We start from the raw sequence: 26,027 nt of genomic DNA, 5'->3' as shown, positions 1-26,027 counted from the left end.
GATCCACATACCTAGGTACAAATCGTGGCTATTACATGCCACCCCCTCAGCCCTGAAAGTTTCTAGTCTTCTTGTTACGGGAGTGAAGTCCAAAACGATCGAACCTCGGGGCAGAAAGCCAAGTGAGGATCCGAAGTGGGCCGGCATTTAGGGATCTCCCCCCTCCCCGTGATTTTTAACGCCTCCGTCCTGTGTTTTCCGACAGTTGAGGCTGCCAGCCCGGCTAACTGGGGAGGGTGGCGCGGAGCGGCGATGCGCAGTTGGGCACAGCACTAAACACAGCGGCAGCGCTCAGACTGCCCTTGGAGAGAGGGAGCCTTCCACGTCCTCGCTCTTACACCGAGGCCAGCCCTCGGTCGGCCCGCGGCGCTACTCATGTTTTCCACTGGGGGGGAGGACGAGAGAGGGGAGACCGGGGCGGAGGAGAAGGAGAAGGAGGAGGAGACGGGGGGCGGGGGGGGAAAGTTGCTTGAATTTGCGAGGGGCGAGAGCCGGCGGCGGCGGCGTGCCGCCTCCTTCCACTGGCTGGGGGAGCTGCCAATCTGTGTTGTAATCCTGCAGGAATTTCTGCGGGGTTTAACTGGGAGCCGCGCCGCCGCCGCCGAGCACTCGGGGCGGAGGGAGAGCGGCGGAGCCGGCAGCGCGCAGCCTGCAGCCCGGGCGCCCCAGCGCCGCGCAGCATCGGGCCGGCCGCGCAGCGGCGGAGCGGAGCGCGGAGCGGAGCGGAAGGAGCGCGGCGGCCGGCGGGCGCCCCCGGCCCTGCCCCGCGCCCCCCCGGGCGCTGCCGAGCGCCGCCGCCCCCCGGTTTCTCCTTTGTGCCCGGCCCCAGGCGGCCGCCGCGCCGGTTCCGCGGGAATAATGCGGGGTGTGTGGCTAGCGCTCACCGTCAGCTTCGTGGCCTGCGCCTCCGGGCAGCCGGTGAGTCCCGGGGCGGAGGGGAGGGCGGCGGCGGCGGCGGCGGCTCCGCGGGGCGCGGCGAGACGGGACGGGACGGGGCGGCCGCCTGGGCTCCGTCTGCCAGCGCGGGGCGCGCAGCCCTGGTCCTGGCCGCGGTATCGCCGCCCGCCTGGTCAGCGGGCCGGTTCGCAGGAGCATCTGTTGATAGCCGAGGGCTCTGCAAACATCAGACCCCCCCCCCCAAAAAAAAAAAATTAGAAAAAGAGACCTCCCTCCCAAAAAGCCATACGAAGCCGAGCGGAGCACCCTGCCGCCCTCCAGCGAGCCGCAGCCGAAGTTTGCCGCGACGACCCAGCCGCCTGCCGGCCCTGGAGCCCCCCCGGTGCCTCGTTCCCTGCCGCCCCGAAGGAGGGGGGGCTGCCCGGTTGCCATGGGGCGGCCGAGGGGCGGCGGCGGCGCGGGGCTGGGGCCGGAGCCCTCGGGGCGCTGCGTCCGGCGGGGCTTTGTGCCGGGCCGCCCCGCACCGCGTCCGAGCAGCCGCCCGCGGAAAATGCCGCTTCCCCCCGGCTCCGCGGGCGGTGAGGCGGGAGCGTCGCCTGGCAAAATCGGCCCACCCCGGCCGGTTGCTAAAAAGAGAGGAAAAAAAGCGGTAACTAACACCCCTTGGCTGCGCGGCGCAGGAGCCCCCAAAACCGTCGTGTGCGCTGAGCTGCTGCGCCTCTCCTTGCGCGGGGCGCACCGCTGCGCGCCTCCCGGCCGGCCGCCTGTCCCGGCTGCGGAGCCGCCGCTGCCCGGTGCCGGCTGCGGGGAGCCCGAGCCTGCCGCTGGCCCCGCCGGCCCTGCCCCTGCGGGCTTGCTGCGGGATGCTGGGGGTAATGCCGCTGTTTACACTTTTCCGAGCCACAAGTGTATTTGCTAACCGGGGGCCTCTGCTTAATGCAATTAACTCGGTTACCGGGATTTGTACCGCGGGAAAAGCCACTCTTGGGCAGAGCACTCCCGCTCCGCCGCAGCACGGAGCCGGTGAAGGCGGGCCACAGGGTTTTAGTCTTTCTTTTGCATCGGTAGATCTGAGGTTGCCTCGATTGCATTGAGGGAAGGGGGCATGCGAACGACACCGTTGCATTGTTGGGGCAAATATTAGGAAATAATAAATAGAGGTTTCAGTATGAAATTTAAAAAAAAGCATGACAATTTAATCCAATTAAAATGAGCCGCTCCACTGAACTAAATAATGTCACTAGCTTGGGTTAACTTTGGAAGTTGTCTAGCTATTGTATAAATTAGCCCAGTCACAGCCTTGGTGAAATCTGGCTCATCATTAGGGATTTCTAAGGATACAATTGCAAAACACTTTTCTTAAGGACTAATTAAAAAAGGTTTGTGTAGAACACGGACTCCTGTTTCCGCTAAGTATGACTGCACTGCAGAAACACCCTTGGCTAATGAGGTACAATATACTTTAATTTTATAGAAATACTGTTATTACAAAGTTCTCTGATGGTGTAGTAACTATTAAACTGCCACAGTAATTAGTAAAGTATTAAGTTTTATGGGTTTTTGCCTTGGGATGAACACGCTGCGGCAGCGTGGGGCGGGTTGTCAGGGCATACTGGGGCAGTGCGGTTTGGGGGGCAGAGGGGGAGTGAGGTGGGGGGAGCCTGCCTGGCCCTGGTGCAGTGCCCTTGCTGCTGCCAGAAAGTTGTGGAGAGATTGGAAAAGTAAAGGGAAAAGTTCCCTTTTCTCCACCCTCTGCTCCCCCCCCCCCCCCTTCTTTCTTTCACTGATTCTGGCAGCAGCTACATAGTCCCTTAAGGTAGGATTTTGTAGATGGGTCTCTGGGAAATGATAGATGCCGAATCTGTAGTCTCTGCAGAAATTGGTCCTAGTTGTAAGAGGAGTTTTATATGGATGCTTAAAAAGACCTGCTAGCTCTCCGGAGCACTGTCAAGTGGGTTTAGCTCTAAATTTCTTCCCCTTTGTTTGATTCTGGTATTTATTATCTAGGCGAAGCTGTAAGGGAAAAAAAATCTCGTTTCTGATGAAATAAATTATCCAGGAGTTTTTTTGAGCAAGGTGGGGGAAGGCAGCAGGTCATTTTGTTTCCAAAAGCAGTGAGTTCCCTGTGTTTGCTTCATGTAACCAAGAAACCTTTTTATTGGGGTAGGCCAAGTAGATGTCAGAGCCATGTTAAAAACGGACTGGAAATGAGACCTGCCCCTGAACCTGGGAGCGGTTTGTCCGTGCTGGGTGCATGCTTCGTGCGCCCTGGCGTGGGCTGTCGTGCTGCAGATGCGCTCTGCTGTGCCGTGCCTGCTCTGGGGACGTGGGTGGGATGCAGAGGGTGATGGGGACTCCGACCTGTTTGTGGCAACCTGTGCATGGTGGCAGGCATTGGCCACATCAAAGCCAGTGGGTCTCAGCCAGGGCTTGTGGGGTGGTTTGCTGCCATCAGCACAGCGTGCGGTGAGACATCAGGTTGGAGTGGGGTCTGGTAACCCCAGCGGGCCTGGAAGAACATGGAGGATTCACCCAGGCTTGGCTGAACGGCAAAAAAATGTGCTTTTTAGCTACCTTGAAAGTTTCCTCATTTGCTTGTAGGAGAAGGAATGAGAGCGACATGAAACTGCTGGGAAAAAAAGGCAAACTCTCAGAAAGGCCTGATGTGCCTGTGAAAAGGCTGGGTCCGGTCCTGATGGTAGTGGGAGTCAGCTCTTGCTGATTTTAATAGCACCAGAGAGCAGCGCCAAGTATCCAGCTGTACTTGTCAGCTCCCATTCAGAAGAGGCTGATAAACCTTCCTGTTTCATCCTGGTGCGCAGCAGTGGGACGAATGGTTTTCCAGAGCTTGTGTGATGGTCTAATCCTCTCCGCAAGCCCAAGCGCATGTTGGGAAACTTTGCTGGCTAGCAGGTTGTGCTGCATACCGCGGCACTATAGCGCTGCTCTCCTAACAGAAGGTTAATCATCGCTCTCCTTGTGCGGTTTCTGGAGTCTGAAGACTTTGCTTTGCGTCAGCAGTGCATGCCGGGGGTGGTGTTGGTGTTGGTTTTTAGGCTTTCAGTAAAATAGAGCACTGGTGCATCAATGTCAACTGGGTAGTCTTTCAGCTTCTTCTGCAAGCGTCTGAGCACTGATTTGTTGGCCTAAATGTAGTTACTGAGGGATGATCCAAGGTTAATAGTTGGTATATCTTTCAGAAGTATTTAGTATTTTAGAAGCATGACGCTGTCATTTTACTGCTTTTGTTTCTAATGGTTATTTTGCTTTTGGAATTTGGAAAATTGATAGCGTGTTGGAGAGGAGGAATGTTGTTTTCCTGAAAAAGGCAGCTAGACTTTGGAGACAGTAATTAGAGGAGAAGAGAGAAGAAGGGCTGAAGAGATGGGTGGCGTTTCAGATTTATATGCCATGTGTGTCTCTCCTAAGCATGTTAAATCTGCATAGCCAAGTAAGTTCCAAAGAAAGGTAGGAGGCTTTTTTAGTCTTGATTTATTTCCACCCTTCCCCAACTCACATGAGCTTTTTCTTCTCACTGTAGAATTAATAAATATCCATCCAGTGCTTTTTGTGACCTGGCAGCACCTGTATTCAGTCAGCAGCATCTGCCATGGCTGCTTCCCTTACTCTAGCTGAATATCTCCGTGCTCCCATCCAACAGCTGCCTGACTGATGTGCTCTGGGTTTTACCACCAGTTACAGTTCTGGTGCTGCAATGAAGCTGCCCCTTAGCTGGATGTTCACAGGAGCCACTTTCTGGGAATAGGTTTCCCTCCCAGGTTAGCTTATCTTTTAAAAATTAAAGAACAGATGATTCTTGACCTGAGATCAAACACTGAAGCAGTTTCTCTTTTTAATATCTTAGCCCCAAGGTCTGCATTGGAACTGACTTAATATTCAGGTCTGAAGTGCAGAGATATTTTCTCTGCATTTTTTTCTAGATCCTTATCGAGGAAGCAGATGAGAGCCTCATCTTCAGGAACAAGTCGGAACAAATATCTCTGGGTTTGAAGTCAGGTACTGGGATTGTTGTTCTTGGGCAGATGATACCTCTGTGGTAGGTTTGAGGCAATTTCTGCAGCTAATGGGATAAAGATGGTGGACTTAGGAGGAAGAGCTGTAAACCTTGGGTTTGTTTGAAGTTTTGATGGATCTGTGGTGCTAATCTTAAGTGTAATCTCAGGATGACCAGATCAAGGCCTAATTTTTTGACTAATGGAGGTCAAAGCCTAGTTTCTTGGCTAGCAGAGGTATGAGTTATGAAAACCTCCGTGTCAAACACGCAGCCATGATCTAACGCCTCCAGGGAGGATGTGGAGAGCTACCTGCTGTCCTCGGTGGGGAACATAGTGTTTTGGCAGGGAGTCCTGAGCTCAGAGAACAGCTCATTACTCCGTGCAGCAGCTGACCTTCCTGCAGAGCAGCCAGTCGTTTGCAGGGCTCTCTGTTTGCCCTGCTCTTGATGGCCAGTTGTCTTTATAAAACGTCGAGCAGAGGCATACGGATGCCATTTATTAATTACATTATCTCACCAAATTGACTTTTGCCATTGACCAGTTTAAACATTTTCCTTATGGCAAAGAATTACGAGCTTTAGTAAGGCTTAGTGGCTGAACAAAGGGCTCTTGTCTGGTTACGGAAAAGTACTCTTTTTGTCTTCTGAATAAATCTGACTGACTATGAATTTTAACAGAAATGTTGTGTTTGAGACTGGCAAGCTTATTCAAGGCCCCATGTAAGACCCTGCTTGAATGTAAGTCATAAAGATGCCCTCTGTGCTGCCGCAGTTGAGAGAGGATGCACAAGTCATGGGCAAGCGGTTTGGTCCACATTCAAGTTGCTTTGCTCTCTGTGTTGTAGCTAGCATGAGAGAATTACTGCAGGCTGTTCTCTAACAACTTGTTGTTTGGTTATCTTTGGTGCATGCTTACAAGATGATAATAAACTGCTGTCTGTAATCTTTTCAGGACTAGTAATTTATTCATAGGTTACATGGCACTATTCAGTGATTTGGGAGCAAGATTTCTCTTGCTCACGTTGAAATATAATTTGCAATCTCTCGAGTAAAGACTGCATTAGTGTTTGACCCTGTAATAATGACAGTTCTCTGTATGCATTTTGTTTTCTTGATTAGCTCAGCCCCAAGGGACGCTTTCAAAAGCATACTGGAAATTTAGGCAGAAATACAAAATACATGTAATCCTCAAAAGTATTGGAAAACTGATTGCAGTAGGAGAAAACACAGCATTTAACAACTGTTTGCAACAAGTACTTTTGTGCTGAACAAATTATTTTTGTTGATCTCTCAAGCAGGGGGTTCATTTAAAGTGAAATAATGACTAATAGGGTGGTGATGAATCTGTGGAACTTGGCTTTGTCTAGATAGGCTATTAGTGTGTCGTGTAAGCTGTGCTTAACTAAAGCTTGAGCTGGACCCTCCATCTGAAATCACTATTTTTAGTTTACATATAAACTTCTACAGAAATCTCCCTTCTAAGCTAAATTGTTTTGTTCCAAAGGTGAATTGATTTGGGAGAGTTCAAATAAAAACCTGTTTGGCTGTGTTTGAGTTGCACACATAAAGATAAATACATACTTTGTACTTGTATTAGTGTTAAGGAGACAAAGGGACTTGTAGAAGGTCAAACAGCCTGCGGTATACACAGGAACTGAATCAAAATGTTCAGAAACCACCATTGTCGTTCACAACCAAAATGTATTGTCTGTATTTAAATACTGTGCTGTCAGACATGTTTTGTTCCTGCTTGATTAACCATAATAAAGCATAATTTTCTCTAGAGGTGCTTCCACACTAATGGAGGTCAATTGTCACCTTTCAGATCAGTGTGAAGTGGCCCATGCTTAGTTGCTGAAATGTATTTCAGCGGTGTGGCTGCAGTGGTCTCACAGAGCTGTAGGAGACAGTGCTGCTGAAGGATATAGCCTGGGAGGTGAAGTACTTCTTGGGGAGCAGTTGGGTACATGATCAGCGTGGCATCAAGACTCAGTAAGTTTTGAGAGAGAAGAAAAATGTAGTGTACTTGCTTCCACATGAATGAATAACCTCACTAGGTCTTCCATTTCTCGTGCCTTCCACAGGATCCTCTCTGGTTTGTCTGCTCCTGTCCCACTATTAGTTATACAAATAGAAGCAAGCTTTCCTCTTTCTCTGGGCTGAGCTGCATTTATTCCAGCTGCAGTGACTCTGCAGTACCTGCAGGAACAGCTGGCTGGACACAGCAGCTGGAGGGCACAGCTGTGGCCAGCCAAAGCCCCATGCACTTGGTCTTTTTTGGCTTTTAAGAGCTGAGTCTTGTTTGCTTTTCGGACTGGGGTCTGCAGCGGAAGGCTATTGCCAGGTTTGAATACATGTTGTATCTTGCAGGCTGTGAAGAGGAGAGATGTCCAGGAGACAGATTCTTCCTTTGCTGGGTTCTTTATCCATGCTTGCTCAGGATATGGAGATTCCAGAATCAGTGTGTCACTTAAACTGATTACCAGTTGAAGCCCTCCACATTCCTTTTGAATCCCTTTCAAGTGTTGTGCAGTTCCACGTTCAAATATGCAGGTGTGGGGGTGTGACGTTGATGGTGTTCTTATTATTTAAAATGAAAACCTGCAAGGGAAGCAAAGCGGAAAGGTGAAGCTAGTTCAAAGTAATGGAAATGTACCATCGTTGGGACATCTGAAAATCGAGCTTCTGTTGAATGTAAATTTGTGTCTTTGCATAAATAAAAATAGGTATGGCTTAGCTCTATAAATAATAATAGTGTATAATCTCAGCAAGGATGTGCATAAAATAATGTTGCTGAGAAGCAAGATTCTGAGTTTTCTGTAGAAGAGGGATTGCAGAACATGCAGGTCCTGTCCTGGCCGTGGACTGGCTTGTGTCTCCTCCCAGTCAAGGAGCTCAGGGACACTTGGTACTTGCCACTAGTGGCAGTTCGAACACAGTGAATGGAAGTGTTTGTGCAGCAAAGAGAAGGAGTGTCTGTGAACAGGGTATGTGAAATTTGGTTGTATTTGTGACTGGCTTGTGTAAGTCTCATTGTGAAAAGTTCTCAAGAACTGATGTGGCAGCGTACAACGTTGGAAGATTAATACTTTAGGATCACTAGTGACTTAAGCATCTGTAGTCTGTGGAACTCACAGGCCTCTCTCCCCATGGTAGACAAGAAGGATGACTAGTCCTGGAGGTAGATAGGAAAAGTTACTGAAGAGCCGTGTATGTCTTCTAAATTCTTGTCTTTGATGGAGTTGCTTATGATTTTCCAGTCATGTGCTCTTTGATTATTTCTCATCTGTGAAGGCTGATATTTTTTAATGTAACATCTAAAATGTCATGAAATGAAACTTCTTGGGGTATATTTGAAATTATCTGTTCATAGAGACTGGCTTCCACAGAGCCTGTGCTCTCTGCAGCTGCTGCATTTCTAGCTTGGAAGGCCCTTGAAAGTTTTTTTTTTGTGTGTGTGTGTGTATTTTATATAGATCTTTATTCTACATAGACGTCTCTGTTACATATATTTTTATTTTATATACTTTTGTGTGTGTATCTTTTACAAAAAGTAAAGAATTTTTTTTGCCTTTTACAAAAGGCAGTCTGTCTTTCAAGTGTCAGGAGAGGAAAGCCCAGCAGAACTTGAGAAGGTCTCCCAGTTAAATAAACAGATCAAAATTGCTCTCAAAATTGTCTTAACAATTCTCTTGGCCCGAATTAGTGTAGAAGGAGCAGCTTCTCTGACCTTACTTACCAGGAAAAATAAGCTTTAAACAGGAGGTGGTCTTTACAAATGGTTTTCTTCTTGCTTCTTCACTTGTGATTTAATACAACAATTTCATAACAGTTTTCCCCCAGAAGTATGATTTGATCCTCCATAGCTCCCAAAGGTGCTTTTGGTTTGATTCTCCAGCACAGCCTTCCCTCTGCCCTCAAAGCCCTGGTAAGGGGTCACTGCAAAATGTGAATGAGTTGGAAAAAATTTGTTCTAAAGAGAAAAACTGGGAATAGTGGTTGGCACAGGTCTGTACCTGACCTGGCCAGGCTGGGAGGTCACACCAGAGCTGTTGTGACCTGAATGGATTCCCAGCTCAGCTGAAATTGTCTGTCCGTGTTGCAGCTTGGGCCACTTGAATTTGCCTTTTCCTCCCTTTTGACCAAAACGCTTTGGTGGACACATCTGTCTGCTCTGTGAAAATGTGGCAGAGGTCTCTAGAAGTTTCCAAAGGGTTTGGCAGTGAGCAGGAGGTGGATGAGGAAGCCCTGTGGCAAGCCACGAGATGCTTTCTGATCTTCTGGTAGGAGTGGTGGTCCTTCCTGCAGAGTATTGGTGTGCGGAAGGGAGGGGTGACACAGGAGTGTTGAAAAAGCGCCAACTCTGAAAACTGACATATGAAAAGATCCACTGATAGCATTTCAGAGCCTGATCTCCAACCTATTGAATAATGTTTGGATGCTTCAATGCCACTTAAAGGCCTGACTGTGCAGGGTTTGAGGGTGCGGAAAGTGGGTACCATGGCCACCTGTTAAAAACTGACTTTCCTCCTTAAAGCGCACAGGTGCTGGAGAAGAAAGGACATTTAACATACTCAACTTTGAGTATGGCTGGTGGTCTCCCATCATGGTTCTTACTGGAAATGCTTTTCTCTCTGGTGGTGTTTAGCTCAAGGAGCAATGCTGTGTTGAAGAGCAGGGCTATGTTCTGCAAGGGGGGCATCTCTTTGCCTTTGAGCCGGCTCAGGCTCAGTAATAAATAGCCTTTCTGCTGGGTTGGAGAGGCAGAGGTGTGCCTGTGCTGCCGTGATGGGACTCACTGGATGGAAGGAGCTTACCAGCTCCTGATAATGGAAGAGTATTAGGTCTAAAATGGTTTGAGATAGTACTCAATAATATTGCTGTGCTGAAAATGCTATTCTTGTCTGTTTTGTAACTATAGGGCATTGGAAAGGGAAAATGACCTGTCTTTCCTTTTGTTCTTGTTCTTACTGTGATTCACAACCTGAAAAACTTACTTTGCCCTCAGCTGGTCTGGGTTTTTGTGCTTTCACTAATGCTGCTTTCTTGACCATATCTCTCCCACTTAACCAAGAGCTGGTGACTTGGCATCTTGATGTAGGTCTCTTCTGGTGGACACCTGTAATTGGTCTTCTGCCTGGTGGCATAAATTGTCATATATAAAAGCCAGATAAACTTAGTAGTGATGAAGGTTTTCTGATACTTTTTTTGAGAACCCTGAATCTTGTTTGTGGGTTGAAAAAGTCTTCTGGGTTTGTGAATATGTAGTAATGCTCCTGAGGTCAGGTACCAATCATTCTACTTTTTGTTTTTCTGACCTTCTCTATCTGCATGGGAAGAATTAGGCAGCTTTGGGTTATGACAAAAAAATGTCTGTGAAAAAAAGTTGGTGCTTTATAATATACAGATAGCGGTCTTTGCGATACTTCTTCACCTTGTTACTTCTTGATGTTTCACCTAACACCTGAGGATCTTACCTCCACTGGCTTAAATGTGTAAAGGTATTTGACCTGAGGAACCTGAGGAAGACTGAGGAGAAAACTTCTTCTGGCAGATGCTGTCAGTCTCAAACAAAGTAGGTAGGATTCCTTGTCATGAAAATTGTGGCTGTACAGACAATCAGAGTTGGCATGGTTCCCACAGAGTAGCTCACATGGCATTTCTGTATTTGTGATCAGAGATGAAGGGGTCCTAAGGGAGGATTAGCAAGAGTATTTTGGGCAATTTCTCTGTGGCTTCCTAGAGATGCACAGAAAAAGCTAATCTCTTTCTCTCCCTTGTTATTTAATTCAGCTAACCTAATTGGAAAACCTCCTTAGAGCAGTCCCTGGCAGCTAGCTGTAGCAGCTGTACAATTAGCAGTGTCACCTAACGGGAGAGCAAAACAAGGAGCAGTAGGAAACTGGAGGTGGGTGTTTCTGTGTATCTTAACAACCCTCCCAAGAGCCAAGCTTGCTAGAGTGAACTCAGCTGTGAATTTTAAGAGCTAAAAAAAACCAAGGGAAAAGTCTGAGTTTTTAAAGAATTACAATTCTGAATGCCTCGATTTTCTTACTGCTAGTCTTGTTATGCTGTTAAGCTCCACAAAAGGTATATTTGACTCCAGAGTTACTGTTTTGGCTGTATAACCCCCTCTTACTCCCTGGAAGTAGTTTCAGGGGTTTAGGCTTTTTTATAGTTTACTTACAGATTAATTTATTAATGAAATTTTACACAAACATGACTGGATGTGGGGGCTGGTAGGCTCTGTTGCCCATTCCTCGGGGTGTAAGCAGTAAAGCTGAGTGGGGAGGAGGTGTATGATTAACTGCTTTATGTATCTGGGGACAGTTCTGTGGCCTTTACTCCCCCAGCTTGGCTACTGGAGTATGCTTTATTTCGGGATAGCCCTGGAGCCCCTTAGGAAGGGGGGGCTGGAATGCAGGAGAGCATCAGCCCTGGGGCTGACTGTGCTTGGGCAGGGCAGGAGGTGACGGCCGGTGGCAGTGATGCTCCCTGGCCGCACGGTTCAGGGCTGTGCATAGGCACCAGAGTGCAGAGACTAGTTTGTATATGAATCACCGACTTGGCACTTTACAGCCTCACATCATTAATTACCGTGATGGTAATATCATTTAGTTATACATGTATATTCAGGGAGTGCTTAGTTAAGAGTATGCATGGGGCAAGTAATAATTTCCCAATCTGTGTAGAGTTACGCGGTCGTCATATTTGAAATGTGTGACCCATGGTTATAAAGGATGGGTTTTGGAAGTGCTATTAACCGAGTGGCATATGTCAGGGACTGGAAAATGTAGGCTATTTATAATTATCCACAGGTGGAGAGGAAAGCAGCAATGCACAGTACCAGTAATAATTATCAGCAGCATAGAAGTTCATCTCTTAAGCTGTTGGGTCTAATGCACTAAAAAGTATTTGATCTGAAGTCTGGCACAGCCTTCAGATGGAGCTGTTCAAAGGCATTCTGACCTAATTTTGCTGCGGAAGTGTGGGAGCCTTTCTCATTCCCCTAATTTCTTGCAGAAGGTTTCGATGATAAAGTCTTCATCCCTTACACGTGCATGTATTTTACCACAGAACATTTGAATAAAAACAGCCATTACAAGCCAGGTGGTAAATATAGCATGCAGCTTAACAGAAAAGACCTTCAATTAAGCAGAGGCAGGCCCTTCTCCTGTGCTTTGCAGTTGTCAATTAGCTTTCCTTAAGACTTTTTTTTTTTTTTTTTTTTTTAATTTGCTGGGTCCTTTTGTGACTAACTGCAAAGCCTGAAGTGCAGTGCTGGCTCTGTGTGTATGAGTTAAGACTGTGTTACGCTGGACTTCTATTTCAGTGAACATCTCTAAAATATGAAGCAGCTTATAAATAAAAGTTTGTTTTCTTTTCCAGGGAAATAAATCATTAAATTATAACACATTGTCCATGGAGCTATGTAAATTTATTGGTCAAAGCATATAGCATAGGTGCTTTGGCTTTCCTTTGGATAAATCAAAGCAGATGTAATGACATTATGTCTTAATGGGCTTTTATCCTCAAAAGAAAAGGGAGGGAAAAAAAAGACTATTTTTCAATCGTGGTATGATAGAGCATACTGCAGGGATGGGTATTGCTCCGTGTTGTTGTCTGTGTAGGTATAGGCTGTTTTTATCAGAAGATAGAAACTAACAAAGTAACCTGAACAGAGGGCTTTTAAATTCTGTCTAACCTGTTACTCATACATTCTCTCATGCCATTATCACCGCAGTGGTGGTGTGAGACTACCATTTTCCTACCAGAAATGTCACTTTTTGTTCAGTGTGGGTTTTTTGACTTGTGCTGATGGTGTTTCTGAGCAATACTGCACAGTACATGGTAACTATAGTGCACCTAATTGTAATTTGTATCTTAAGTTCTTTACTTGCTCTTTTTCTCTGCTGTCTCTTGTACTTCCATCCTCATTAGACTGATCTCCCCCCCTGCTCCACTGCTTTTGTGCTGTCAGGCAAGCCAGGTGACTGTTAGGATTGGCACTGCTCTTCAGTCTCATGTTGCAAGTACAAGATCCAAGAGCAGAAGAAAGGGTAGACGAAAAACTGGGCTTGCTCTGGTCCTTTGCCCACCCTCAGGAATCCTTGTGCTCACTCATGCTGTGGCAGTGAAAGAGAGGGAGTGGGGAGGAGGTGGCTGGGAGTGACCAAAGTACTGGCAGAGCTGTTGGTGGGGAGGGGATGCTGAACTGCTGACACCTCTTGGCCAGACCATAATTCAAGGGAAAACCTGGAGGTGACTGGTCTGGGGTGGGGAAGAGCCACTGTATACTAGCTCTATCTTTGACTCGTCAGCTGTGCCTGACAGCGTTGCAGCACGTGAACCAAGTGTTTAAGCAGATGTGGATGATTCGAGCACTGCATCCCTCATCCCCTTTGCTTTTTGGAAAGTGGATGTGTGGAGCCAAACTTTGCAGCTTGGCATTTCTCTCTGCTCTTCAGGTTTTCTTGAAAGGCTTTGTAGTCTTTTCTCGGACCGGGGAAGGATGGGTATGGTGAGTGCAAGGTGCTGCTAAAGCTGGTGCTCCTCTTCTGACCCACAGCATCACTTCAAAACTTATTTTTGTGCAAATCACCATTTGCCTGTTTAAGTGATCAGTAACTGCTGGCTCAGATGGAGGGGGAGCCGGTGGAAGTTGGGACAAGTTGGAGAAGTATCAGTTTACCGAGGGCACTGTGATCAAGGTGACAGCTGCTTTCCTTATGGTATACTGAAACAAAATATCCCAAACCCTTCCACAGAGCCTCACCAAATACATTAACCACCGTGCTTTTACTGTTTCCACAAGTTGGTGGAACACTTAGCACTGTTGGCTAATGAAATATTGGAGTGTTAATCTCTTTCCATGGATACCGGAGGGGAAAATGTTGAGTGTTGCTACCTACCCCAGGAGTGCAGGCATGTGTGTGCACTAATGAAGGTTTTGGAGGCAGGCGCTGCGGGGAGGGAAGCGGTTTCTCCACAGGGTGCTTGTGCACCCGCTGTAGGTGCTGAGCGTGGCACAGGGGGAAGAGGAAGGGTGGGCTCCAGCGTGCCCGGGGGGATTATCTGTGGCTGAGCAGCTGCTGTCTGGATGCTTGCTTCTCCATACACTGCATGGTAAGCAACCTGTTAACACCACCCTGTCTCCCTCCCACTCCTTCCAAGGTATTTACACTTGCCCTTAAGTAACCATTTCTTTCTTTGGCTACTTAAGCTGACACACTTTGAGATACTTGGGAGTGAAAAATGGGAGGTGCTACTTGAAATAGCCTTGATGTGCTGCTGGGGAGAAGGCGTGTTTGAGGAGCAAGCTACGAGAGTCCTCTCTGAGCTCCATTTATACTGCCCCTCAAATAATGCCAGTTGATTTTTATTATTTTAAACAAAAATTCCTGTGGGTGTCTTAAACACAGAAAACACCCCACAAAAATACCTTGCTGGGTTTTTGGGTGCGGTTTGTTTCCAGTGATGAAGGGTGAGCATGTGTGGGGAAGAGGTTTACGTGAAAGAATAAGATAAATGAAGACAGTGAGAAATTACTAGTCTTGGGCTTTATTGTGGGACTGTAACTAAAGTTTTAGGAATCAAACTCTGGTACAAAGCCTTTTCTTAATAGGCTCCCCTTCAAAGAAAACTACTCTTGTGCTTAGTTTTTGGATTGCCAGAGGCTTTGCTCCTAGAGCAGTCAGCGGGCTGTAAGCTGTGGTTTCCTTCAAGGCAGGGGGACCTATTCCCAGTCCTCTGTGGAAGGGTCTGCTGCAACAGGCAGCATCAGGAAAAGGGAGGTTGAACTGGGAAACCTGAGTCTGTGAAGACGGCAAGGTTGAGAGACTTAAAAATTGTGGTGGGGAAAGGCAAGAGTGAACTTCCAATTGCTGAGCCTTACTGTATGGAAAGTGTAGCTGTTACGTGCTGACTGCCACATCCCCTTTCTGGTTAGGAAAGGCAAGAACAAGAAGTGAAAGGACACTGAGAAGATCAGCTGGATTAAACTTCACTCACACAGGTCTGATAAAATGCACCAGGAGTTTCACTGAGTGTATTTTAAGAGGTGTCTGTAAAAGGCTGAGGCCAGTGGAACTGCAGCAGGAGGGAGGGTCTTCAGCTTCAGGGTGTGCAGGAGGCTCCTTCGCTGCCAGGAGCTCACTCCATGCAGCCCTCCTGTTTTACTGGGCTGCCAGTGTGACTGGAAACCTCCCCTTTCCCTAGCCACAGAGCCTTCTTCCCAGCTTATGGAAAAGCACGTCTGTATTACTTCATTTGTGGTCGGTGACGTGAAATGTTTCCAGAGTTGAGAGTACACTCTGAGCAGTGCTGATACTCCCATCAGGGCAAAGAAACTGGGTGAGACTTAACGTATTGGTAGAGCATGAACTCTATTTTCTGGCTTGCAGCTGCTTGGTTATTTCAAAGCACTGAGTTTATCCTTTTATCTTTTCTCAGTTGCACCTAACTTGGGTGAAGCCTGTGCTGTGTGGGGACCATGTAGAAAGACGTGCATTTTAAAGCAGAGAAGCTGGTCGGTAGTGAGGAAGCATGAAGATCTGACAAGCAGCTTTTGTACCTCATGATTTTTACTCTTAGAAGGTCTGGAGCTCTAGATGCCCCAATAACAAATCTTCCATGAGCAGAAGACTAAGCTATGTAGGTCACGACAGCTGTGGTTGCATCCAGGCTTTCCCAGTGGAACTAGTTGATCTGAACCCTTGCAGGAGAGTGGCTGCGGTGTGCCAGGTCCCTGCTCATGCAGCAGAGATCCCGCTCTCCTGCGTTTGCAAAATTCTTGAGTTTCTTTTTTCCTTACAATGCAAATAGAGGCTGAAATTGTAAAGCTGACCTCTTGCATAGGTGACAGCTTCTTCCAAGGGAGAAGGAACAAACACCAAGGAAATTAAAGGGAGAGTTGTTCTAATAAGAATCTTTTAGGGCTGTTTTGTTTTCTTTTCCTGTAATTATTTTTAATCCTCTACTGCCGGCAGTGTAACAGGCATCAGAAGAAGGCAGTGTGTTCATTAGGTGTGGTGCAGGACTTGTGAAGCCTGACCAAAATGAATAGGCTTAACTGGATGGTCATTGAGTACATGCTCTGGAAATAACTCCTTCATTTTCTCTTGGGGTTTGGGAGATGAAGGGAGACTTTCTTTCAGCCCTCCTCCTTATTTAAAATAATATGCTGGCATGCCAAGCAGGGCAGAATTTATTTTTTCTAATGCTGGGAGAAGCAGCCCATGATTAAGAAACTCTGGCGATTTGTGACTCTTAGTTTGTTTTCTTGTGTTTTGATGCTTGTGTTTGTATGCTAAGGTGTTCACAAAAGCATAAGAAAGTGTTTTTTTGGGAAAGTTGTGAAATGGATTACATTTTCCGAAAGAACAGTGTGTCTCTTTTGGTAGCGTCATGGTCAAATAAGTAAATATGTATTTTGGTAAGGAGCCTAATTTTGAAAACGTATATGGATCTGTCCCATCATACCTTCCTTACTGTGTTTGTAATTCCAGACAGCCTTGGAAACACCACACTTGTCAAATCCAGGTTTGGATTTGGGTGGGTTTTTTTCATATTTCATGAATTTGAAATTACTTTTTAATTCTATGACAGTGGTCTGAATGGCTGCACAGTAAATACATTGGATTTCTATTATGATTAGCACAAGTTAGGGATGAAGTAGCCAGGAATACCAGTAGTGGCGCCTCAGGACTTTCTGTGGAGGAAAAGGTAGCTGAGTACCAACTTCTGTTAATTTTTTTACCTTTCAGCTGAAACTGTTGCTAACAGAGCTTATTTGGGTGTTTGTATTTCCATTGTGGAGGGATCTGCCCTCAACTAATGAAAAATGTCAAACTTTCTTCTGCTGAAAATTTGGTAGAGGGGATGGAGTAATCCTGTGCTGTGGCTGCTGATCTCTTGTGGGTACAGAAAGCATTGGTAAAGTCAGATGGAGAGACACAGGGAAGGAGAAGAGCGAGAATGTGACTTTACATGCTGAAAATCATCCTGTGACTGCTCAAACCTACTAACACAGTGCCAGAAAATTATGCATGCTTTGGAAGTGGCTGCAGCAACGGATGCGAGAGGCAGCTTTCCCTGAAAAGGAACAAAAACTCTCAAGAGAACCCACTTGCTTTAACTTTTGATTCCTTCTACTTTTGTTTTTGTGGGTTTTGGTTCTCTTTCGTGATATGGAGGATGTGACTACAGTCAGTTCCTTGCTGTACTCTGCCCAAGAGCCGAGTGAAGCACTGATGGAGGGAGAGAGCAGGTACTCGGCACTGTCACTCCCAGCAGATGTGCCAGGAGGTGGAGTTGCCTCGTCTCACCCCTGAGCTGCTCATCTCCTCCAAATAGGTACTTTGTCAGCATGATAGTGTTGCAAGTAACACTGTGAGAGATGAGGGCAAAGGTAATGGTGGATTTATTTGTATGACTCCAGAAGGATGATCCTGGGAAGTGGAAGTAGCTCTTGTGAAAGCAGAGGACCACTTTCACTAGAAGTGGGACAGAATGGCAGGGTGGAGCTGACTATTTGGGGGGAAAAAGCCCCACATACCCCTTTATAGTATTTCCCATCTGAACTGATGTGAAAATACACAAACTGATTATGGCTGTTAGGTCAATGCTTCAGCATAACATAAGAAATTTCTAGCTCCTACTGCAACACTAGCAAATCAGTTACCACTTTGTTTTGCTCAGATGAGAAGCACCTGTATTTTATCAGTTTTGTCTTTGGCAATCTATGTGATTCAGGGCTTTCAGCATATGAATTAACCAAGCTAAAGGTTATGCATCACAGAACATTTGGTTATAACATTCTTATATGGTGAAAATTAGCTAATAATTTATATGAGCCATTAAAACTTGTTTAGCTTTTACCTAATAAATATTTATTAGCTGCTGAGTATCAGTCATTCATGCCTGATGAATGAGGTTCTCCAGGAGGCAGCTTCAGCTAGGAAGGCATCTCGCTCCGGCCCTCTCTGCACGGTTCTACATTAAGCGACATCTTTCCCACCTGCTGCTTTTTGCCCGTGGTTGGAATGTCCCTTTTCAGTGCTTGTCAACGAGTCTGGATGGAGATGTGGGTATCTTGCCCTTCGCAGCACTCAGGAAGGGGCCAGTTCGCCAGGACAAATCCTCTTAGAGATGTGAATTCATTTGTTTTGCCGGGAGGATTGAAATGGATCATCTACTCAAGCGATGCTGTGATTTCTCCTTGGGAATTTAGGTGGATGTTATGCATGTCACACAGCTGAGTTTCTGAACACATTTTTCTTTTTAAAATCTGCTTTTAAACATTAATATACTCATTTATGAGGCTTAAGCATCCAGAATTGACAGGTGTTCATTTAGGACTATACAGTCTTCATGGAGAGGCAACTAGGAAGGCAGCACTAAAATAAAACATTAGGGTATTTAGGATTGCTGGTTCAGCTTTCGTGTTGGGGGATGACAAGTGTGGGTGTACTACAGATGCCATTTTCTAGCACAATGGTGGCCATGTGAATGCATGTAGAGTTCGGGGTGGAGGGGGCAGGATTTTCTACAGGACAGGGAAACAGTAATTCATCTATATGTATTATGGCTGTTTGATAGCACAGACAAAACTTGATTTATATATGAAAGCACCATGTATTTACGAGGAGGGAAAAAAGGCAGGACAAGAGGGAGCTAAAAAGGACTGGCCAGAATTGTATTGGTCAATTTGTCAAGGGACAACAGACTAGGTACAAACAGGCCAAAAGACAAGATCCACCCCAAAGTCAAATGGATTTTACTATAGTCAGCGACAACCTAGCAGTCTAGCCTCAAACAACATCTTGGGATATGCTGCTGGGTCTTTTAAAAAGAAATGATTGGTAAGTGGTATTTTGCTGATGCATTAAGCATTGGTTTGCTGCAGAATTGCCTTGGGGAATCAAAACAAGTTAGGGACTTTACTTTTTCAAATGTAAAGTTTCTATTGCCTAGCAGTTCAGGGATTTCCACGCATCAGCATGATCTGCTTGGATTATGCAGCCGGATTTAGTTATATGCTTTTACCATTTAAAGAGGTCAACACTTAGCAATTTTGTATAAGGAGCACTAGATACTGTATTAACTTTCTTTTCAGTTGGTGTGTTCTGTGTGAGGTTTTATTTTATTTTTTTTTTTAAAGAGACTGCAGCATATGAAACTTTGAGGATTAAAAGTAACTTTCAAGGGTGTAATTACAACACAGTTCTCTGCTGCATTACACTTGTTTTGTAAACTGTTATTATGCAGCTGAACTTACCCTTTGAATGAAGCCTTATGTACCACCAGAGTTAATATTTAAACAAAACCACCGGCTTAAAATTGGCTACCCATTACCCCACATACATTAAATTAGAAACTGCAGTAACAAAGTGAAAAGGTTCTTGTTTTATAGCATGAGCTGCTTTCCCAGCCTCAGGCAGCAAACTTATTTTTAAGTCTTTTGCTCTGAAGAAAATAGAGTTCAGGCCTCCAGCTGCACATGGCCATCTCAGCACCGTGAAAATAGAAACCGGTGCTATCCCCAATGCATAATTCGTCCTATAGCTAACAGGCATTCATACAATACAGTAAATGGTGATGGCTCCTTTGAGCATGCCGTGAGTGAACAGTGGCACTGGGGCTGCAGTGCCTGCACTCGCGTGCCCGTTCCTGGCTCAGCCTCTAACGTTCTGCGCCCGGTGGGAAAGGTGCCCCAAGGATAACACGGGCAGCTTGGCAGCCTTGCTGGGGTGTGCGGGGACCCCTCTGCTTTTGGTGAAGTAAAAACGGACCTTGCAGCTGCTGAAGTTTGGGGAAACTTAACCTGATGTTGTAGAGTTGTAGAAATGAACAGACCTCAACTTTGCTGGGATCCTTTGGATGGAAATACATTGCTTCAGACTTTACAGAACATGAGCGTGTTCTGAATTTGTATAACTGCTGTGTGATGTGTTTTTCTTCTTTCCCTCTCTCCCACAAACCAGTATTTGTTTCTTTCCCTTCACCACATCAGTGTTACTAATTACTGCCACCAAAACCAGAGTTGGGCTCAAGATAGTGTTCACTGTTGAATATTTGAGAAGCACAGCATAAAGTAGCTCATGTTAATAGTGTCCTTTTCTTCATCTGCTTCTGGGCAAAACTTTCTAGAGCATTTCTTAATTTCCATTAAGAATTTTGGGATACTCTTGCTTTTACTCTTGGTTGTACCTGAGCAAATGCCACCAACTTGAGTGAAGTTTGTGTTGTAGTAATTAGAGATCTTACTCCAGCGTACCAAAAAAAAAAAAGAACAAAACTGTAGCTTTGGAGACACTGAAGAATGGAATACTCCCAGGTAGAAAGAGGAATACAGAAAGGTGTTGGTTTTCTTACGGAGTGAAAGCATGACAGAGACAGCTGACCTGTTACTTGTTTTGGTAATAGATACATACACATCTATTTCTCTACTACTTTGATTTTTAGAGGAGTAAACATGAAGCAATGAAAATAAATATAGTACGTCAGAGAAAGGTAGAAGTTTAGGTGGCTTCTCAGCAAAGAGAGGGAATGCTTTGAAGTCTATCCTGTGTGGGTGTGGAGTCACAAGCATGCATGCGAAACTTTTCATGCATTACAATGCCTTTCAAAAGAGATATATATATATATTTTTTAAATAGGCTTCACCAAAGTGATTCTTAAAATAAAAAATAAATAAAAAATCTAGCTCCTTACTTGCTCACAGCTTTCCACCCCTCTTCCAAGCTGTTTTGTTGCTGTATCTGTGCGCACATATGATGTAGAGTTGGCAGAACTTCATTTATTTAGGAAAGTGCTTCGGTCATGCTAGGTATCCATCAGTCACTCTGATGAATGTAGAGAAGTGTTGACTATTTCATGGTTATGGCTTAAGGAAATTAATCCCCACATTAAGTGGATGCTTGAACCAGCAGGAGAAGGGCATTCAGAGATGTGTGGCAATTTCCCAAGTATGTCCCTAGTGCCAACAGCGGGGTGAGCAGCCCTCCTGCCTGAGCCCCACCACCAGCTCCCCCAGGGCTGGTGCCCCATGCCCCCAGTGGCACCTCTGCAGAGTTAGAGGAGGACTGGGGTGGCTTGGAGGCTCCCCAGTTCTGCTGCTGACTGTGTCCTTGCTGGGGAGCAGGTGATCTGGGCACACGTCTGGGAGCCCACGCTGCCCTGTGGTCCCTGCTCTGTGGCCTCACTGACCCTTTCCTCTTCCCATGGGGGAGGGTCTGGGTGGCCCAGCTGTTGGCATGTGATGGCCATGTGGGACAAGTGCTGCCTGTGACCTGCCTGTGGGCCAGGGGCCATGGCTTGGCCACGTGGTCTCAGCAGCTGAAGCCAAGCTAAATCAGGAGGCTTGAGGATTTCAGTCATCGAGGGAGAGAGGTCGAGCTGGCAGTGGTTCCTTGTTGCAGGAGTCCACATCTGTTAGTGCGTGTGCTTTGCTCTACTGGATGATGATTTTTGTTTTGCTGGGATTTAGGACAATCCCAGTCTCTACTTCTGACTAGATGCTGCTGAAGAAAGTGTTTTGGTTGCATAACACTAAATAGTGGTTGATCCATCACCACACTAGGCTCTCTCCAGCTTTTGGTAGTTGTCAACCTTTAAATAAAGCTTTGTGCAACTATTATATAGTTTGTGTGGTGACAAGTATACGCTGGGATCCAGCTGGGCCTCATATGTTAGATATGTGCAGTAGATGCTCTCTGGGGAGGCTGGTGGCGATGTTCAGGTTAGATAGATCCCACACATTATTCTTTGTTACACTTGCATCTGTCTCATTTTCTAGGACCTCTCAATTGTTAATAGAGCCAAAAAAAAGATCATAGGGGTTTAAAGTACAAGCACACACTTGTATGGTGTTCTAAAGTATTTTAGAGTTGCAAATAAGTAAATAAAAAATGAAGAGAACCTGTATTTTCAGAGCAGTTGTTTGCAGCATGACTGAAAAAACCCCAAAAACTAAATCAGATGCAATCCACAGTTTAAGCACATGTTCCAAGTTAAGCATGCTGAGCAAGCCCAAATAGGGTCCCTGGTGGGACTCCTTATTGTGCATAAAGTGAGACGTGTGGGGGCATCTGATGGATGTCCAAGCTCAAGAGTCACAGGTTGTGTGCAATTCCTAATCCAGAAGTGGTATCAAGGCACTGGGCCAAAATTGACCCAGTGTGTTCGTTGGAGGGTGTGTTGGCTCCGTTAAAATGCTCCATGAAGTGGTTTCGCAGTTTTGGACTGATACAAGACAGGCCAGAACATGCTGTTGTCTGTTGGAGATTTGTTTATTTGTTTATGAGCTTACAAAATAATGTAGTCAATTTTAGTGCTCTGAAGGGCGGACAGAATGGTACAGAATTCAGTATAAGCACCAAATGGCATGAATGCTTAGACTGACGCTGCACAGGTTGCTTTGTTCAGTATCGTATATATCTTGGTGAACAGGCTGAAGGAAGCAGAACCCACCAAGTATTGCACTGGGAGGAGCAGCCTGAGTAGCCCTGGCTGAGCAGGAGCAGCTGCCAAATGCAGAGAAGAGGCAGCTGGCTGCCTTGCAAGTTTGTCCTAGGATCTGTTGCTTCTTTTGAAAAATAAGGAATTAATGAAATTATATATACCGAAAGCAGTTTTTGTGCTGTGTTTGGCAATTAAAGTTAGGAATGCGGGATGCAGATTACTGCAGATAAATGTGGAATTGTCTCAGTGGAAAAGATGAGTAACTCCAGAAGAGAGTCCTGTACAAGTGGCTTACTTATTTTGGTTAGCCCTTCAGAGAGGGAATTGAAATGACAGAAGTCTGTGAGTCTTCACAAGTTTCCACCATGCTATCTGGAAGAAAGGATGTTTCTTCTGTGCCTCATGTGAAGGAAACCAGTGGTTGTCATTGCTTGTGTAATTCTGTTGCCTGTCGTTCCTAAGTGTGACCAAAGCACACTTGTGCAGTGTCCCCATTTCAGTTAAGTAATACTTTCCATCCCAAGCCTCCCTTGCAGACTTAATTTGTGAGTCTTTTTTCTTACTTGATAACTGGCAGTTGCCTGCTCTTCTCTGCTATGAAATCCTTACCCCTGCCCCGAGCTGAAACTACTAAACAGGGTAGAAATAAGCCCATGGCATCTTGCCTGTCTCTGGAGCTGCAGCCCAGGCCTGGCTGAAGCCCAGGCTGTTTGATAGCCACTGCCTTGTTCCTGCTTGTGGGCACAGACAGTAGATGTTTGCAAGGGCTGGAGTTGCGCTGTATTGTCTGGGAATCTGCAGCTGTAGACTTTGGTCTAGCATTGAGTTGGCCAACTCGTACCAGGTATAGGTACTGGTCTAGCAGTGCAGAGGTGGTGCATGTAAACCTCAGCAATGTTGCAGAGTTGGGTCCTCCAAAGCTGATGCCATATGTGATACATGGAGTGAGGCCGTAATTCTGCTCTTACATACTCGCCGTCCCTGGAAGTTATTTATGTTTCTTGTTCTGTTCTTTGTTTCCTGCCAGAGAAGCTTTGGTGTGACATCCCAGATAGATCAGGCACAGATGAGGTCTAGTTTATTGGAGTACTTCAATTGAAACTGTGCTCACTCCTGTGTTCCTCCAAAACTATTGCCCTGCCCCTGGACTGGGGAGCTGGCAAAATTCATAGGCACATGCGCTGTGGTGAGTGCAGTAAGGTCGTACCTCTGAAGCCCGTAGTCAGTTCTGCTCTGTTCCAGAGGATCTGGCAAAGCCAAATCCTTCCCACTCTGCCGTTAGGCCTGGCAGATGAATGTGATTAAAAATAGATCTGGCTGCTAACTGCTTGAATTCCCAGGTGGCTGAATTTCCATGTAATGGGACTTTCACAATAATTTATCCGCTTGGGGTGTATTAGTGATGAAAAGCTGCCTTTCTGCAATCACAGTTTTATTCATCATGTTCTGTTTCTGCAGTCGCTCAGCCTTTATGTCACTCATCTTTGCTACTAGGTGGCTTTTGCTACTGTAAAATCTGAGGTAGTCTACCAGAGAGAAGCTATACTGGGAAATTACGCCTTTATTACCCCTGCCCTAGTAGATCCTTTTTTTTTTTTTTTTTTTCTCTCTCCATTTTTCTCATATCACTTCAGCCTCAGAGCTCAGGTGATGAGACTTGCTTGCTTTCTGTTAGTGAGGCTGTCCTGTTTGAGGAGTAGCCGACAGGCAGTGACCTGCACCTGGGTGCTCACATGTGACATGGCAAACCCTGGCCTGGGTGTCTGAGGTGCTCGCTGTTGTACCTGCTTCTCCCATGGGAAGGTCTGTCCTTGGTGGTGAAGGGCTGGGCTCCTCCTGAGGCTGCCTCACCAGCAGCAAAGGGTGGGTGGTGTCTTGGAAAGTAGGAGAAACTGGCATGGGCTACATGGTGAAGTGGTTTTTCTTTTTGGGAGCTGTTTCATTTGACTGAAATTCCAGAAGCTGTGCTTCGTGCATGACTTGGGGAAGCAGATTTCCAAATTGTATCAGTGCAGTGACTTGGCTGGTGCCAGCATTCAGTATGACGTGTGTTTGTCCCTCAAGGTGTGTGACACCTGCTTGTGTAATGTTGATAAAAGCAAAATATGCAGAAGTTTTTCACCCTCCCCCTTCCCAAGTGAAGCTTCGGCTTTGGACCTCTCAGGTATGCCAGGGGAGTACCTCAAAAAAGGTGGTGTGTGAGTTTGAAACCACAGTATAATCTGCAGTGTGGGATTTCTGCTAGCTAGTCACCTCACCCTGCCTCAGCAGCATTTTGAAGATCTTGACAAGGAAAGTGTAATTTATAGTTTATGATGTGTTTATATGGAAACAACAGTATTTTACCACAGACCCAGATTTTTCACTCTTTTCCCATAAATCACCTTAAACTGCTCAATTATGGAAAGTGTATGCATTATAAAGTTACTTTTTGGTTTTTTATATCCTTTACGTATAATCTTTGGGAAATTTTTATAAAACGTACTCTTTTTTTACGTCATTAACTTCCTATGTAATTTTCTTCAAGTGTTGCGCGATACTGAATGAGCATTCCTCCTGTTTCTTGAAGTATCTTGCCTTTGTTAGTGTATAATGTTTCTGCAATTCATTAAGCTTTATAAGAGTTTCTTCATAGTGAATGAAAAGAATTGCAGGTATTTCAGGAATCCATGAATAGCTATTTCATAATAAAAGGCTAATAAGAGGGGAGCATTTTTATCCTGGTAATCTGAGTTTCCAGAGAGGTGAGTACTAAGAGCTCAGTGTTAGGGCCTCCTTGCTAAAACTTGATACTTCAGCTGTGTAAAAGAAAGCTGCAGTCTTCAATGAGATTGCAGGGAGATAAAAATACAGATCCGCGCTGTGTCGGAGTATTTCTCGCCACAGCACTGAGCGAGTACTGAGGACTCTTTATATAAACCAGAAGTGACAGCAGCGTTGCCCTCAGCACGGCCAAGAGCTAAAGTAGGAGGACTGGGTAACAAGTCCCGTTTGAGCGCCTGTAAAAAGTAAATAACTAAATCACTTGCAAATTCTATAGTATGCTACGAGTCTGTCTCTGGTAAGGAGTGTTAAATAATTCTGATTTGGAAGGACATCTCGGCATGACCGTTTTACCTCACAGAAAAGTAATTCTGCTAGATTTCCTTTGCTCTGTGTAGCGAATTGCGGTAGCTGCTGTGAGGGAGAGCCCTTCAACCTTAATGCCTTCCTTTTAGGAAGTGGTATTGGTAATGGGAAGTTGTACAGATTACGTTATATCAGTGCCTGGTTTCTGTCAGACAGCTTGGCAGGAAATGCTGCGTTCTCTGCTAAGAGATTTGGTCCTCTAATGGTGTATCTTTCTAAATGCAGTCTCAAATGAGATGCTGTGGCACGACTCTTGCTTCATGACTGTACTTAAGAGTATTGCTTTTAAATCATGGAGGCTTATTGTACTTCAGTTTACTTATATTTAATTTTTAAGCAGGCATTCCCCTTGAGCTAGGTGCTCAGTTTTACTTAAGGCACATAATAAGGTAGGTGTCAGGTGCAGATGATTGTTTAACAGCCATGGATTTTCACAGTATAATTAAGGTTAATGTTTTCCTAAATTTATTTAGTTTTGTATCTTTTTCAATTAGTGTCCAATATAAAAGATAGGTTTCTAGGC

At 45.7% G+C, this 26,027-nt stretch overlaps 1 protein-coding gene across 1 annotated transcript in view; it reads left to right on the top strand.

Annotated features, from left to right (window-relative positions):
* Positions 1-360: 360 nt before the first annotated feature.
* Positions 361-26,027, top strand: part of SDC2 (syndecan 2) — a 60,735-nt gene continuing 35,068 nt past the window's right edge. The window contains exon 1 of the mRNA XM_080378497.1: positions 361-918. Within this exon, the coding sequence (XP_080234623.1) occupies positions 376-918 (543 nt within the window). The 5' untranslated portion in view covers positions 361-375. The remainder of the gene's footprint in view (positions 919-26,027) is intronic.

The sequence above is a fragment of the Falco punctatus genome (genome assembly GCF_963210335.1).
Source record: "Falco punctatus genome assembly, chromosome: 3".
Taxonomy (NCBI): Eukaryota; Metazoa; Chordata; class Aves; order Falconiformes; family Falconidae; genus Falco; species Falco punctatus.
Note: the sequence above shows the minus strand (reverse complement) of the source record. Positions and strands in the feature narration are given on the sequence as shown.